This window comes from Littorina saxatilis, linkage group LG7, assembly GCF_037325665.1.
Source record: "Littorina saxatilis isolate snail1 linkage group LG7, US_GU_Lsax_2.0, whole genome shotgun sequence".
Lineage (NCBI taxonomy): Eukaryota > Metazoa > Mollusca > Gastropoda > Littorinimorpha > Littorinidae > Littorina > Littorina saxatilis.
In genome coordinates this window covers 58061561-58075460 of record NC_090251.1, presented here as the reverse complement: position 1 = coordinate 58075460, position 13900 = coordinate 58061561, and the positions used below count along the sequence as shown (strand labels likewise).

At 43.8% G+C, this 13900-nt stretch overlaps 1 protein-coding gene across 9 annotated transcripts in view; it reads right to left on the bottom strand.

Moving 5' to 3' along the window:
- Positions 1 to 13900, bottom strand: part of LOC138971904 (aldo-keto reductase family 1 member A1-like) — a 94050-nt gene that overhangs the window by 1589 nt on the left and 78561 nt on the right. For 3 of the 9 annotated variants that reach the window (XM_070344748.1, XM_070344752.1, XM_070344743.1), the window contains exons 2-10: positions 10191 to 10292; positions 8099 to 8266; positions 7017 to 7133; positions 6205 to 6282; positions 5376 to 5492; positions 4558 to 4664; positions 3584 to 3665; positions 3396 to 3443; positions 2388 to 2423 (exon numbers count right to left, since the gene is read on the bottom strand). In XM_070344748.1, the coding sequence (XP_070200849.1) occupies positions 2388 to 2423; positions 3396 to 3443; positions 3584 to 3665; positions 4558 to 4664; positions 5376 to 5492; positions 6205 to 6282; positions 7017 to 7133; positions 8099 to 8266; positions 10191 to 10280 (843 nt within the window). In that variant the 5' untranslated portion in view covers positions 10281 to 10292. Of the gene's footprint in view, positions 1 to 2387; positions 2472 to 2703; positions 2752 to 3395; positions 3444 to 3583; positions 3666 to 4557; positions 4665 to 5375; positions 5493 to 6204; positions 6283 to 7016; positions 7134 to 8098; positions 8267 to 10190; positions 10293 to 10680; positions 10798 to 13900 lie in introns of those variants that run through there. The other 6 variants (XM_070344744.1, XM_070344746.1, XM_070344747.1 and 3 more) reach the window with 6 other exon arrangements.

Sequence of the window (13900 nt, the reverse complement as noted above, 5' to 3'; positions counted from 1 at the left end):
GTTTTGTGTTATGTGTGATATCAGCCACTGTTTTGTGTTATGTGTGATATCAGCCACTGTTTTGTGTTATGTGTGATATCAGCCACTGTTTTGTGTTATGCGAGATATCAGCCACTGTTTTGTGTTATGTGAGATATCAGCCACTGTTTTGTGTTATGTGAGATATCAGCCACTGTTTTGTGTTATGTGAGATATCAGCCACTGTTTTGTGTTATGTGAGATATCAGCCACTGTTTTGTGTTGTGTGAGATATCAGCCACTGTTTTGTGTTATGTGAGATATCAGCCACTGTTTGTGTTATGTGAGATATCAGCCACTGTTTTGTGTTATGTGAGATATCAGCCACTGTTTTGTGTTATGTGAGATATCAGCCACTGTTTTGTGTTATGCCTGAGATATCTGCCACTGTTTTGTGTTATGTGAGATATCAGCCACTGTTTTGTGTTATGCGTGATATCAGCCACTGTTTTGTGTTATGTGAGATATCAGCCACTGTTTTGTGTTATGTGAGATATCAGCCACTGTTTTGTGTTATGTGAGATATCAGCCACTGTTTTGTGTTATGTGAGATATCAGCCACTGTTTTGCGTTATGTGAGATATCAGCCACTGTTTTGCGTTATGTGAGATATCAGCCACTGTTTTGTGTTACGTGAGATATCAGCCACTGTTTTGTGTTATGTGAGATATCAGCCACTGTTTTGTGTTATGTGTGATATCAGCCACTGTTTTGTGTTATGTGAGATATCAGCCACTGTTTTGTGTTGTGTGAGATATCAGCCACTGTTTTGTGTTATGTGAGATATCAGCCACTGTTTTGTGTTATGTGAGATATCAGCCACTGTTTTGTGTTATGTGAGATATCAGCCACTGTTTTGTGTTATGTGAGATATCAGCCACTGTTTTGTGTTATGTGTGATATCAGCCACTGTTTTGTGTTATGCGAGATATCAGCCACTGTTTTGTGTTATGTGAGATATCAGCCACTGTTTTGTGTTATGTGTGAAATAAAGATGCCCACCCGGGTTAACACCATTATGACACACAAGACCAGGTGTCGCACCCTGAGGACCCCCTTCCCCTTCCATACAAACAATCAGCCAGGCTGCCTCGTAATGTGGGTGGGGCTGCCTCGTAATGTGGGTGGGGCTGCCTCGTAATGTGGGTGGGGCTGCCTCGTAATGTGGGTGGGGCTGCCTCGTAATGTGGGTGGGGCTGCCTCGTAATGTGGGTGGGGCTGCCTCGTAATGTGGGTGGGGCTGCCTCGTAATGTGGGTGGGCCTGCCTCGTAATGTGGGTGGGCATGTTTTCAACATGAATTCCGTAATGTAAATGACTTCTTCTTCAGCGTTCGACCGTTATCTTCCTACCAAAAATAAAGATTAAAAAAATAATAATACAAGAAGGGCAAAGCCCATACGACTCACATGCTTGAACTTGACCTTTACATGACCTTGACCTTCAGGGTCAAGGTCAAATAACTAAACCTAGCAATGACATCATACACTAAGAACTGCTTTACACATTTTTCCTACCAAAATACATGTGACCTTGACAAGGTCATCCAAGGTCATGCAACACAAAGCTGTTAATTCAAGACATAGGAAGTACAATGGTGCTTATTGGCTCTTTCTACCATGAGATATGGTCACTTTTAGTGGTTCACTACCTTATTTTGGTCACATTTCATAAGGGTCAAAGTGACCTTGACCTTGATCATATGTGACCAAATGTGTCTCTTGATGAAAGCATAACATGTGCCCCACATAATTTTTAAGTTTGAAACAGTTATCTTCCATAGTTCAGGGTCAAGGTCACTTCAAAATATGTATACAATCCAACTTTGAAGAGCTCCTGTGACCTTGACCTTGAAGCAAGGTAAACCAAACTGGTATCAAAAGATGGGGCTTACTTTGCCCTATATATCATATATAGGTGAGGTATTGAATCTCAAAAACTTCAGAGAAAATGGGAAAAATTTGAAAAATAGCTGTTTTTTAGACAACATTTATGGCCCCTGCGACTTTGACCTTGAAGCAAGGTCAAGATGCTATGTATGTTTTTTGGGGCCTTGTCATCATACACCATCTTGCCAAATTTGGTACTGATAGACTGAATAGTGTCCAAGAAATATCCAACGTTAAAGTTTTCCGGACGGACGTCCGGACGGGGGGGGGGGGGGGGGGGGGGGACGGACGGACGGACGACTCGGGTGAGTACATAGACTCACTTTTGCTTCGCATGTGAGTCAAAAAAGGTATCGGTTACTTTATAAGCTGTAGGAACCCGACCATGGCGTTTTATACGGTTAATGTTGAATTTGAGGACCCACACTTTGATAAAACAAACTATGTAAAGAAAAAAGAGCAAGAAGACGGTTTCACCCACGTCCAAGTTCTGCTTGATGCGGTCAGCGTTGAGACTCTTGACACAGACACACAGCCCCCTCTGTAGGTGCCACCTGAGTATCACCTGTAATCACAATCATCTTTACCGTGACACAGACACACAGTCCTCTCTGAAGGTGCCACCTGAGTATCACCTGTAATCACAATCATCTCTACCGTGACACAGACACACAGTCCTCTCTGAAGGTGCCACCTGAGTATCACCTGTAATCACAATCATCTCTACCGTGACACAGACACACAGTCCTCTCTGAAGGTGCCACCTGAGTATCACCTGTAATCACAATCATCTCTACCTTGACACAGACACACAGCCCTCTCTGAAGGTGCCACCTGAGTATCACCTGTAATCACAATCATCTCTACCGTGACACAGACACACAGCCCTCTCTGAAGGTGCCACCTGAGTATCACCTGTAATCACAATCATCTCTACCTTGACACAGACACACAGCCCTCTCTGAAGGTGCCACCTGAGTATCACCTGTAATCACAATCATCTCTACCTTGACACAGACACACAGCCCCCTCTGTAGGTGCCACCTGAGTATCACCTGTAATCACAATCATCTTTACCGTGACACAGACACACAGCCCTCTCTGAAGGTGCCACCTGAGTATCACCTGTAATCACAATCATCTCTACCGTGACACAGACCTCTCTGAAGGTGCCACCTGAGTATCACCTGTAATCACAATCATCTATACCTTGACACAGACACACAGCCCCCTCTGAAGGTGCCACCTGAGTATAACCTGTAATCACAATCATCTCTACCTTGACACAGACACACAGCCCCCTCTGAAGGTGCCACCTGAGTATCACCTGTAATCACAATCATCTCTACCTTGACACAGACACACAGCCCCCTCTGAAGGTGCCACCTGAGTATCACCTGTAATCACAATCATCTCTACCTTGACACAGACACACAGCCCCCTCTGAAGGTGCCACCTGAGTATCACCTGTAATCACAATCATCTCTACCTTGACACAGACACACAGCCCCCTCTGAAGGTGCCACCTGAGTATCACCTGTAATCACAATCATCTCTACCTTGACACAGACACACAGCCCCCGCTGAAGGTGCCACCTGAAGATTACTTGTTTTGTACACAACATAAAGTGTCTGTCTACTGAAGAGAAACCAGTGAAAGTTTGATGTCTGACTTACCTGAGCAGGTGACTTTCCCTTCTTAGAGGCAAGGCCGGTTATCACGGGATCCTCGATGGCGCAAGGGTCAGTGCTTTGCTTCCTGAAAGTATTCATTATCTAGTTAAGTAAACAGTAACTCGACAGTGTTCGCAACAGATGATAAATTAACCGCACTGGCTCAACGTTGACTTTCGATGTAAGGTAACTAAATCCTCGAGCTAAGCTCGTTCTGCCTCTGCCGAGATACAGTCACTCACAGTTGGTGTTGCATTGTGTGGATTGACTAAGACAATATGCTCTGCCTTCAAAAACGGGTGGAGGATAAGGGGTGTGGGGGGAGGGAGGGGGGGGGGAGGAGGGGCAACGGCTGTCCTCTGTTAACTCTTGCTACAATCCTCTGTTAACTCTTGCTACAATCCTCTGTTAACTCTTGCTACAATCCTCTGTTAACTCTTGCTACAATCCTCTGTTAACTCTTGCTACAATCCTCTGTTAACTCTTGCTACAATCCTCTGTTAACTCTTGCTACAATCCTCTGTTAACTCTTGCTACAATCCTCTGTTAACTCTTGCTACAATCCTCTGTTAACTCTTGCTACAATCCTCTGTTAACTCTTGCTACAATCCTCTGTTAACTCTTGCTACAATCCTCTGTTAACTCTTGCTACAATCCTCTGTTAACTCTTGCTACAATCCTCTGTTAACTCTTGCTACAATCCTCTGTTAACTCTTGCTACAATCCTCTGTTAACTCTTGCTACAATCCTCTGTTAACTCTTGCTACAATCCTCTGTTAACTCTTGCTACAATCCTCTGTTAACTCTTGCTACATCCTAACTATTGAGCATGCTCCTCATCTTACAAAGACAAAGACGCAAGACGCAAGACGTATGCCTGACAAGACTTAGCGGCGCTTTACGTATGTTACCCGAATTTTACAAGGGGATAAAATCTCCCCTCCCCCCTCCCTCCCTAATAAAAATAATGCAGGTACCATGGTCTGCCTGGGGCGCCGAGCGGGGCGTAGCTGGACACCACCATGCTGTTGGTCTGAGCGAACTGGACAAGCCGCTCGTTGCTGAAGGTCGGGTTGACCTCGATCTGCACACACGGCACACAACCTCAACATTTCATTCAATTTATCATCCCATTGCTGGAATATTCGGGTCGATTACTGACCCCAGCTAGCAGTAACAATTTGTTGCGCTACCCACGTGTGTGCGTATTTAGGTGTATCAGCCACCTGCACTTGTGAGAGAATGACCGAGGTCTTTCACGTGAATGTGGTGACATAGGGGTGGGACATGGATACCGTCACCTGCACTGAAATGATGGCAAACTTTTTGATATAAGAAGGTGACTTCGTTATCATCACCAATTCAAAAATTGGGCAACAGTAAGCGCAAATGTGTTTTGAGAATGAAGTTTGTCTCGGTGACTGTCATCACGAGCAGTGAAAAATAGGTCCCTGCCAGACCGTGCTTTGGCTCAACCCCCTTTACACGATGAACAAGCGTGTGAAGAAATGGATGTTCTCTCTCACGTATGTAAGATACACTTCATTTGATTTCATGTCATTACTTACAGAACACAGCACATTACGCCACTGCTGTAATGAAGACTGCAGGCTTTGATGTTGGCAGCGTCCAGCAAACCGCCAAACGTTGTGTGTGTGTCACATTATAATACATTACACTGGTGATGATGATGATGATGATGATGATGATGATGATGATGACGACGATGACGACGACGACGACGATGATGATGATGATGATAACGTTACAAGACATAACAGTACTACTGACTGACCTGCAGACTGCAGGGCTTGATTGTGGCAGCGTCCAGCACACGCTGTATCTGCTTGCTGTTGAAGTTGGAGATACCGATGTTCCGCGCCAGGCCCGCCTTCACGCAGTCCTCCATTCCCTGGCAACAAGTGGCATTTCATTGGAAGCACAAGACCAAGTGGCATTTCATTGGAAGCACAAGACCAAGTGGCATTTCATTGTCAGAGTTCGGTGGGTTATAGAAGCACAAAAATACCCAGCATGCTTCCCCCGAAATCGGCGTATGCTGTCTGAACGGTGGGGTAAAACCGGTCATACACGTAAAAACCCACTCGTGCAAAAACATGAGTGAACGTGGGAGTTTCAGCCCATGAACGAAGAAGAAGAAGAAGAAGAAGAAGAAGAAGAAGAAGAAGAAGAAGAAGAAGAAGAAGAAGAAGAGAATTGGAATGATTGCCTGGATGGCTTAAGTATATGTTTATGAAAACATTAATATCTTTCAGACTGTCATCCAACCGCGAGTGAAAAATAAATTGAAACTTAAATGCAAAGTAAAAGAACAGAAGCTGCAGAAGAAAAAAAACCCTACAAAATCAACAGCAAAGAAAAAAAGAAAAAATACCATAGAGATACGATTTAAACACACACACACACACACACACACACACACACACACACACACACACACACACACACACACACACACACACACACACACACACACACACGAACAAGTTTCATATCCTGTTAAAAATCTGTATGAAGACGAAAGAAAACGAACAACAACAACAACAACAACAACAACAACAACAACAACAACAACAACAACAACAACAACAACAACAACTTACCTTCCAGGTGTCCAGCAGGTCGTGGAAAGCGTAGATGATCTTTCCATCCGGGCCCTTGGGGAAGTTGTCGTCACCATCCTGATTTGCATAAAGCAGAGACATGAAGCACATTGGGGTACAGTATAGGCTCAACATGGGACAACACATCAAATTAAATCATTATAAAAGTGATATAACCTATATTGCCTTTTTATTTTATTTTCTCAAATAATACTTTATCACAGAAGACATATCTTATCTTTTGAAAACCAAACGTTTGGAACAAACCTCCCGTGGACAAAGCTTACAAGGCTTCGTCATCCTTGTCAAAGGAGGAATGGGAGGAGGAGGAAGGGATACAGAAAGCGATTTGTACGATCAATAAGAGGACTTCAGAAGTCAGGGGTAGCTGTAGTTCGATGATAGTCTAAGTTCCTCAACACACTGCTGGAATAAAATACTGCTATAATTAAAGCCTGCCGTATGATAAAACACTGGTAAGATAAAACACTGGTATGATAAAACATGGGTATGATAAAACACTGGTATGATAAAACACTGTTATGCGGATAAATCACTGGTATGATAAAACACTAGTATGATAAAACACTGGTATGATAAATCACTCGTATGATAAAACACTGATATATGATAAATCACTGCTATGATAAATCACTGCTATGATAAAACACTGATATGATAAATCACTGCTATGATAAAACACTGCTATGATAAAACACTGGTATGCTTTGACAAAACATTGCTAAGATAAAAAAAAAATTATAGTGTCGAGGCAAACCAACGAGTAGCAGTTTGCCTCACGTGACCCTGACCTTGAATGACGTAGGCCAGTGCACGAGCACCAGGTCTGCACAGGACAGCTGCAGCTTCTCCAATGACTTCTGCACGTTCAACTTGACACGCTCGCGGGAATGGTGGTTGTCCCAGATCTGACATGCAACAGAGAATAAACTTTTTTTATTTTATCTTTTATTTTTTTTAGTATACCCTACATGGTGCATTGGTCTTGTGCTTGCGAGTACACACGAAGGGGGCAGGTCGGCACATTAGTTGACCTGGGAGATCGGAACAATCTTCCCCCTTAACCTACCAGGCGCGACCGGGATTCGAACACAGGCCACGGTCCTAACTTCAAATCGCATTGTACTTAATTGTACTTGTAACCTTAAACAATAATTTATTCGGCATTTGTCTATTACAATTGTGTTCAAATTGAATTTCCAATTACCGATTAAAGCAGCTGGTGCGTTGTACGGTATTCTTTATAATTCCCTTCATTCAAAATAATTATACACTAATATGCTGTGTTTCTCAGAAAAAGCCGACTGGGAAGTCTCATGAAATGGTTTTTTTTCAGAATCGTACTTTTCTTTGCAAACTCCACAAAGAATAAGGTCGCGTAATTGTTAATAATAAAAACAAAACAAACAAACAAACATGCAACCACGCTTTGACAAAATCAACTTCTCACAGCGACTGCTGCGTAGCCGGCGAAAAGACAATTGCATCCAGTCCTCATTTTCTCGACCGTGTGCAGAACTGCCCCCCAATTTGGTTGAAAAATGAGGGCGTGACAGTGCCGCCTCAACTTTCACGAAAAGCCGGATATGACGTCATCAAAGACATTTATAAAAAAAATGAAAAAAACGTCTGGGGATTTCATACCCAGGAACTCCCATGTCAAATTTCATAAAGATCGGTCCAGTAGTTTAGTCTGAATCGCTCTACACACACACACAGACACACACACACACACACACACACACACACACACACACACACACACACACACGCACGCACGCACATACACCACGACCCTCGTCTCGATTCCCCCTCTACGTTAAAACATTTAGTCAAAACTTGACTAAATGTAAAAAGTGTCAACGCAGCTTACCTTCGTGGTGACGAAAATGTCCTCTCTCTTGATGGAGCCGTCTGCTATCTTATCCGCGATGGCCTGACCAACTTCCTCTTCGTTGTCGTACACCCAGGCACAGTCGATGTGGCGGTAGCCCGCTGCAATGGCGACCTTCACACTGTTGCACACCTCTCCCGGCTTGGACTGTTGAAGACACATAAATGCCGGATCAGCTTGACGCACGAACCACAAAACGCCTTCAATAACGACCATTATTTTGCAAACGCCAAAACGTCAAAAACGCGCACACTTAGAGCTTTCTATTTATAGCTCTTTATGACTCCTAATGTTCTCGAGCAGCCCGTTCAGTCGGTAGAGCATCAGACTTTTAATCTGAGGGTCAATGGTTCGAGTCCCAAATTGGGCGCTGCCACATTTTTTTTATTTTTTCAAAATTTTTTGGCTGTTACCTTTTTTCCATGATACTTGCAGAATTTTCTTAATCAAAATGATTTAATTTTTTTTTAGAATTTCTCGATGAAATCTATTTATTTATTCATTTTACGAGGATTTATATCGCGCACGTATCTCACCACACAAGGCGACTCAAGGCGCATGTTACCTATTTTGCAGCAAACACATGCAAGACAGCTAATGCTAATATGTTTGTCTTTGCTTTATTTATTTATTTATCTATCAACTTATTTACTTACTTATTTGTTTATCTGTTAGTATGTTTGTATTTCTATTTATTTATTAATCTATTTACTATTGATCATTTTGCGTATCATATATTCAGTAACGTACAGGGTGACCCCCAAAAATGCAACCCATAAAAATGCTAATAACTTCTGCTTCTGATCAAGGAACTACTTTATATTTGATGTACATTAATTTCAGTTTATGCCTGATCATATCAAGAAGTTTAAAATGTGTAGATCAAGTGGTCTGAGTTTTGTGCTTTTTCGAAAAACATATCCAAATTAAAAGGAATCGGCAACAAAAGTAGGAGGTTTGACATTGAGCACTACCCACGCTCAGCCGATTTAAACCTTCCAGACTTTTACCTTTAGGAATATCTAAAAGTCCAAGTATACAAAAACACCCCAGATCATTGGTGATCTGACACAAATCAATTACTGACACTCCGGAGAGTTGAAATAGCGCGAGTGTGGTTACCGCTCAATGTCCAACCTGATACTTTTCAACCGATTCCTGAATTTGAATATAATTATTGTTGAAAGAGCACAGCAATCAGACCATTTAATTAATAAATTTGAAACTTTGTGATAAGATTGTGATAAGATTGTGATAAGATTGTGATAAGATTGTGATAAGATTGTGATAAGATAATGCATATAAGCTGAATTAATTGTACACCAAATATGAAGTACTTCGTTGAACAGACGCAAAAGTTATTAGCATTTTAATGGGTTGCATTTTGTTGGGTCACCCTGTGCTATCAATTTATTCCTTCATTAATTCAATTTAGTCATTCATTTATTTATTCATTTACTGATTCATGTAATTCTTTATCAGCCATTTACGAACTATAATCCCGCGTTCGTTGTTGTTGTAGTATCCCCTTGATCTCAAATACCGTAGAACACAAAGACTGTAAACAGGCATGCCCTTCAGCCCACCTCTGTGCAGTCGCTGTGGGAACTGTCGTACAGTGTGGAACGTGACCCGAAAGGTACCGCTTTAAAAGACTTCGTTAAAGGATAAAATCAGAAAGAAATATGTTCCGTTTATCTTCATGTTCTGCCTATGTCTCACTGTCTCTCTCAAAATATATCTGTCTCTCTTTGTCCCCGTCTGTCTGCCTCGGTCTGTCTCTCTGTCTCTCTCTCTCTCTCTCTCTCTCTCTCTTTGTCTGATTGTCTCTGTCTGTCTGTCTGTGTGTGTCTGTCTGTCTTTGACTGTTTGTGTGCTCTCTCTGCCTGCCTGTCTGTCTGTCACAAGAAAACCCCATTACCGAAACAAAACAGACATGTGTAAGTGTTTGTATAACGAAACAACGAAACAAAGAAACAAACACACAAACAAACCTAGGTTCCTGGCAGGGACACACACACACACACACACGCGCACAAACACACACACACCCACACACACATGGCCCTACCTGCCACACTGTCCAGGTGCCATACGCCACAACGGGCATCTGATCCCCGGTTCCTGGCAGAGACACGGTCTTTGATACTTTGGTCGCCATGTTGCACACCTACTGTGATGAGAAAAATGTTGTACGATACATTGACATACCTCTCTCTCTCTCTGTCTCTCTCTCTCATCTTTCTCTGACACACTCTCAGTCATTCTCTTCGTCTCCCTTTCTCTCCAGCTTTCTCTCTATCTCTCTCCCTGCTCTCTCTCTTTCTCTCTCTGACACATTCTCTTTCTCTCCGGCTCTCTTTCTCTCTCTCTCGCTCTCTCTCGCTCCGACTCTCTCTCTCTCTCTCTCTCGCTCTCTCTCTCTCTCTCTCTCTCTCTCTCTCTCTCATAAATCCTTGTGTGACCCATGTACACTCGCACATATACACGAACAGTTTTAAAACTTCAATAAGTAATAATACCCTGCTTTAACACAGAGTCGGCCTACAACAACAACTTACCAGAAAGAATAGTGTCCAACTTACTTGCACGTATCAAAAGAACGGAGAGGGACTGATAACTCTAAATCCTGGTTGTAGCGTCCCACTACAGCACAGAAACGAGGCTAACGATATCTAAAACGCTGTTCCGCAATGTGGGACAAACTGTCATTATTTTATCCCCCCACGCGACCTTGCAGAAGATAATAACAGAAAGATAAAGACACAGGCACTGTACTCAGACATACGACCTCACCTTTGAAGGCAAAGTCCTTTCTGAGCGAACAGATGTGTCCAAATGTTACTAGAAGATCAGTATTACGTGTTTGCGCATGTTCTTTATAGTATTCTCACAATGTAGTCACTTTTAAACCTCTTGACAGGTGGTCCTGATTTTTATCTTTTTTTAACGAAACTAAAATTGAATTAAAATCGATGTTTTTAATGGCCCTTCCCCTAGGAAGTCAACGCATATAAAAGAAAAATTATTAATATTCCTCTTACAAGGATCTTAACGTATATTTCTTATTGCCCCACCCCCTCCCTTACTCATGGAGAGCGGGGTCGGGGTCCTATCACGGTCGGGCTTGCTTGGTCTTGCCCTTTTCTTTCTCTCCTTTTTTATTTTTATTTTTATTTTAATTTTTTTTTTTAAAGCGTATCATCAACTCACGTCCCTAAAATGAAAATTTCCTGTGAGGACGTTAAGGACCCCTAGATTCATTGAGCGAACAGTCAGACTGACCATCTTAGATGTGGCCAGGCTGTTACAGGGGATAAGACCATCTTAGATGTGGCCAGGCTGTTACAGGGGATGAGACCATCTTAGATGTGGCCAGGCTGTTACAGGGGATGAGACCATCTTAGATGTGGCCAGGCTGTTTCAGGGGATGAGACCATCTTAGATGTGGCCAGGCTGTTACAGGGGATGAGACCATCTTAGATGTGGCCAGGCTGTTACAGGGGATGAGACCATCTTAGATGTGGCCAGGCTGTTACAGGGGATGAGACCATCTTAGATGTGGCCAGGCTGTTACAGGGGATGAGACCATCTTAGATGTGGCCAGGCTGTTACAGGGGATGAGACCATCTTAGATGTGGCCAGGCTGTTACAGGGGATGAGACCATCTTAGATGTGGCCAGGCTGTTACAGGGGATGAGACCATCTTAGATGTGGCCAGGCTGTTACAGGGGATGAGACCATCTTAGATGTGGCCAGGCTGTTACAGGGGATGAGACCATCTTAGATGTGGCCAGGCTGTTACAGGGGATGAGACCATCTTAGATGTGGCCAGGCTGTTACAGGGGATAAGACCATCTTAGATGTGGCCAGGCTGTTACAGGGGATAAGACCATCTTAGATGTGGCCAGGATGTTACAGGGGATAAGACCATCTTAGATGTGGCCAGGCTGTTACAGGGGATGAGACCATCTTAGATGTGGCCAGGCTGTTACAGGGGATGAGACCATCTTAGATGTGGCCAGGCTGTTACAGGGGATGAGACCATCTTAGATGTGGCCAGGCTGTTACAGGGGATGAGACCATCTTAGATGTGGCCAGGCTGTTACAGGGGATGAGACCATCTTAGATGTGGCCAGGCTGTTACAGGGGATAAGACCATCTTAGATGTGGCCAGGCTGTTACAGGGGATAAGACCATCTTAGATGTTGCCAGGCTGTTACAGTGGATAAGACCATCTTAGATGTGGCCAGGCTGTTACAGGGGATAAGACCATCTTAGATGTGGCCAGGCTGTTACAGGGCCAGGGATGAGACCATCTTAGATGTGGCCAGGCTGTTACAGGGGATGAGACCATCTTAGATGTGGCCAGGCTGTTACAGGGGATGAGACCATCTTAGATGTGGCCAGGCTGTTACAGGGGATGAGACCATCTTAGATGTGGCCAGGCTGTTACAGGGGATGAGACCATCTTAGATGTGGCCAGGCTGTTACAGGGGATGAGACCATCTTAGATGTGGCCAGGCTGTTACAGGGGATGAGACCATCTTAGATGTGGCCAGGCTGTTACAGGGGATAAGACCATCTTAGATGTGGCCAGGCTGTTACAGGGGATAAGACCATCTTAGATGTGGCCAGGCTGTTACAGGGGATACGACCATCTGAGATGTGGCCAGGCTGTTACAGGGCCAGGGATGAGACCATCTTAGATGTGGCCAGGCTGTTACAGGGGATGAGACCATCTTAGATGTGGCCAGGCTGTTACAGGGGATGAGACCATCTTAGATGTGGCCAGGCTGTTACAGGGGATGAGACCATCTTAGATGTGGCCAGGCTGTTACAGGGGATGAGACCATCTTAGATGTGGCCAGGCTGTTACAGGGGATGAGACCATCTTAGATGTGGCCAGGCTGTTACAGGGGATGAGACCATCTTAGATGTGGCCAGGCTGTTACAGGGGATGAGACCATCTTAGATGTGGCCAGGCTGTTACAGGGGATGAGACCATCTTAGATGTGGCCAGGCTGTTACAGGGGATGAGACCATCTTAGATGTGGCCAGGCTGTTACAGGGGATAAGACCATCTTAGATGTGGCCAGGCTGTTGCAGGGGATAAGACCATCTTAGATGTGGCCAGGCTGTTACAGGGGACTCTGCACACAGTTGGAATGTTGCGATGGATCTCAAATGTTGCGATGGATCTCAAATGTTGCCATGTATCTCAAATGTTGAGATGGATCTCAAATGTTGCGATGGATCTCAAATATTGCGATGGATCTCATCGTAAACGCTCTCTAGTGACCTTTGTTTTGTTTTGTTACGCCCCAAGTGATTTTATTTTTTATTTTATTATCATAAGAAATTAGTCACACAAATCTGACTAATCATGGCAAACAGTCAGAGACTTTATTTTTGATATGTTACGAGTACAAAGTGGAGGGATGGTCTTATCCCGTGTAACAGCCTGGCCTCGTGTGAGCTGGTCAGTAGATCTGTCAAGTTTTACGAGCAGGACACTGTCTTTAAACAGCGGCACGCCCAGTGTCTGACAGTGAAATCGAGACTTTTTGAAAACTCCGTGAGGGGAAAAGAAGAGCGACGGCATGTGCCTGTGAATGAATGATATGACCCCGACGCGTGGGGCCACTGATAACTTGCGGGTTGTACATGCATGTTTGGGAGTGTGACAGTTATCACACAGTACTGGCGGTCAGTATAAACACGGAGAGGTCATGGTCGTTGTACTGACACTCTCATGCCACACAAGGACACTGATCATTC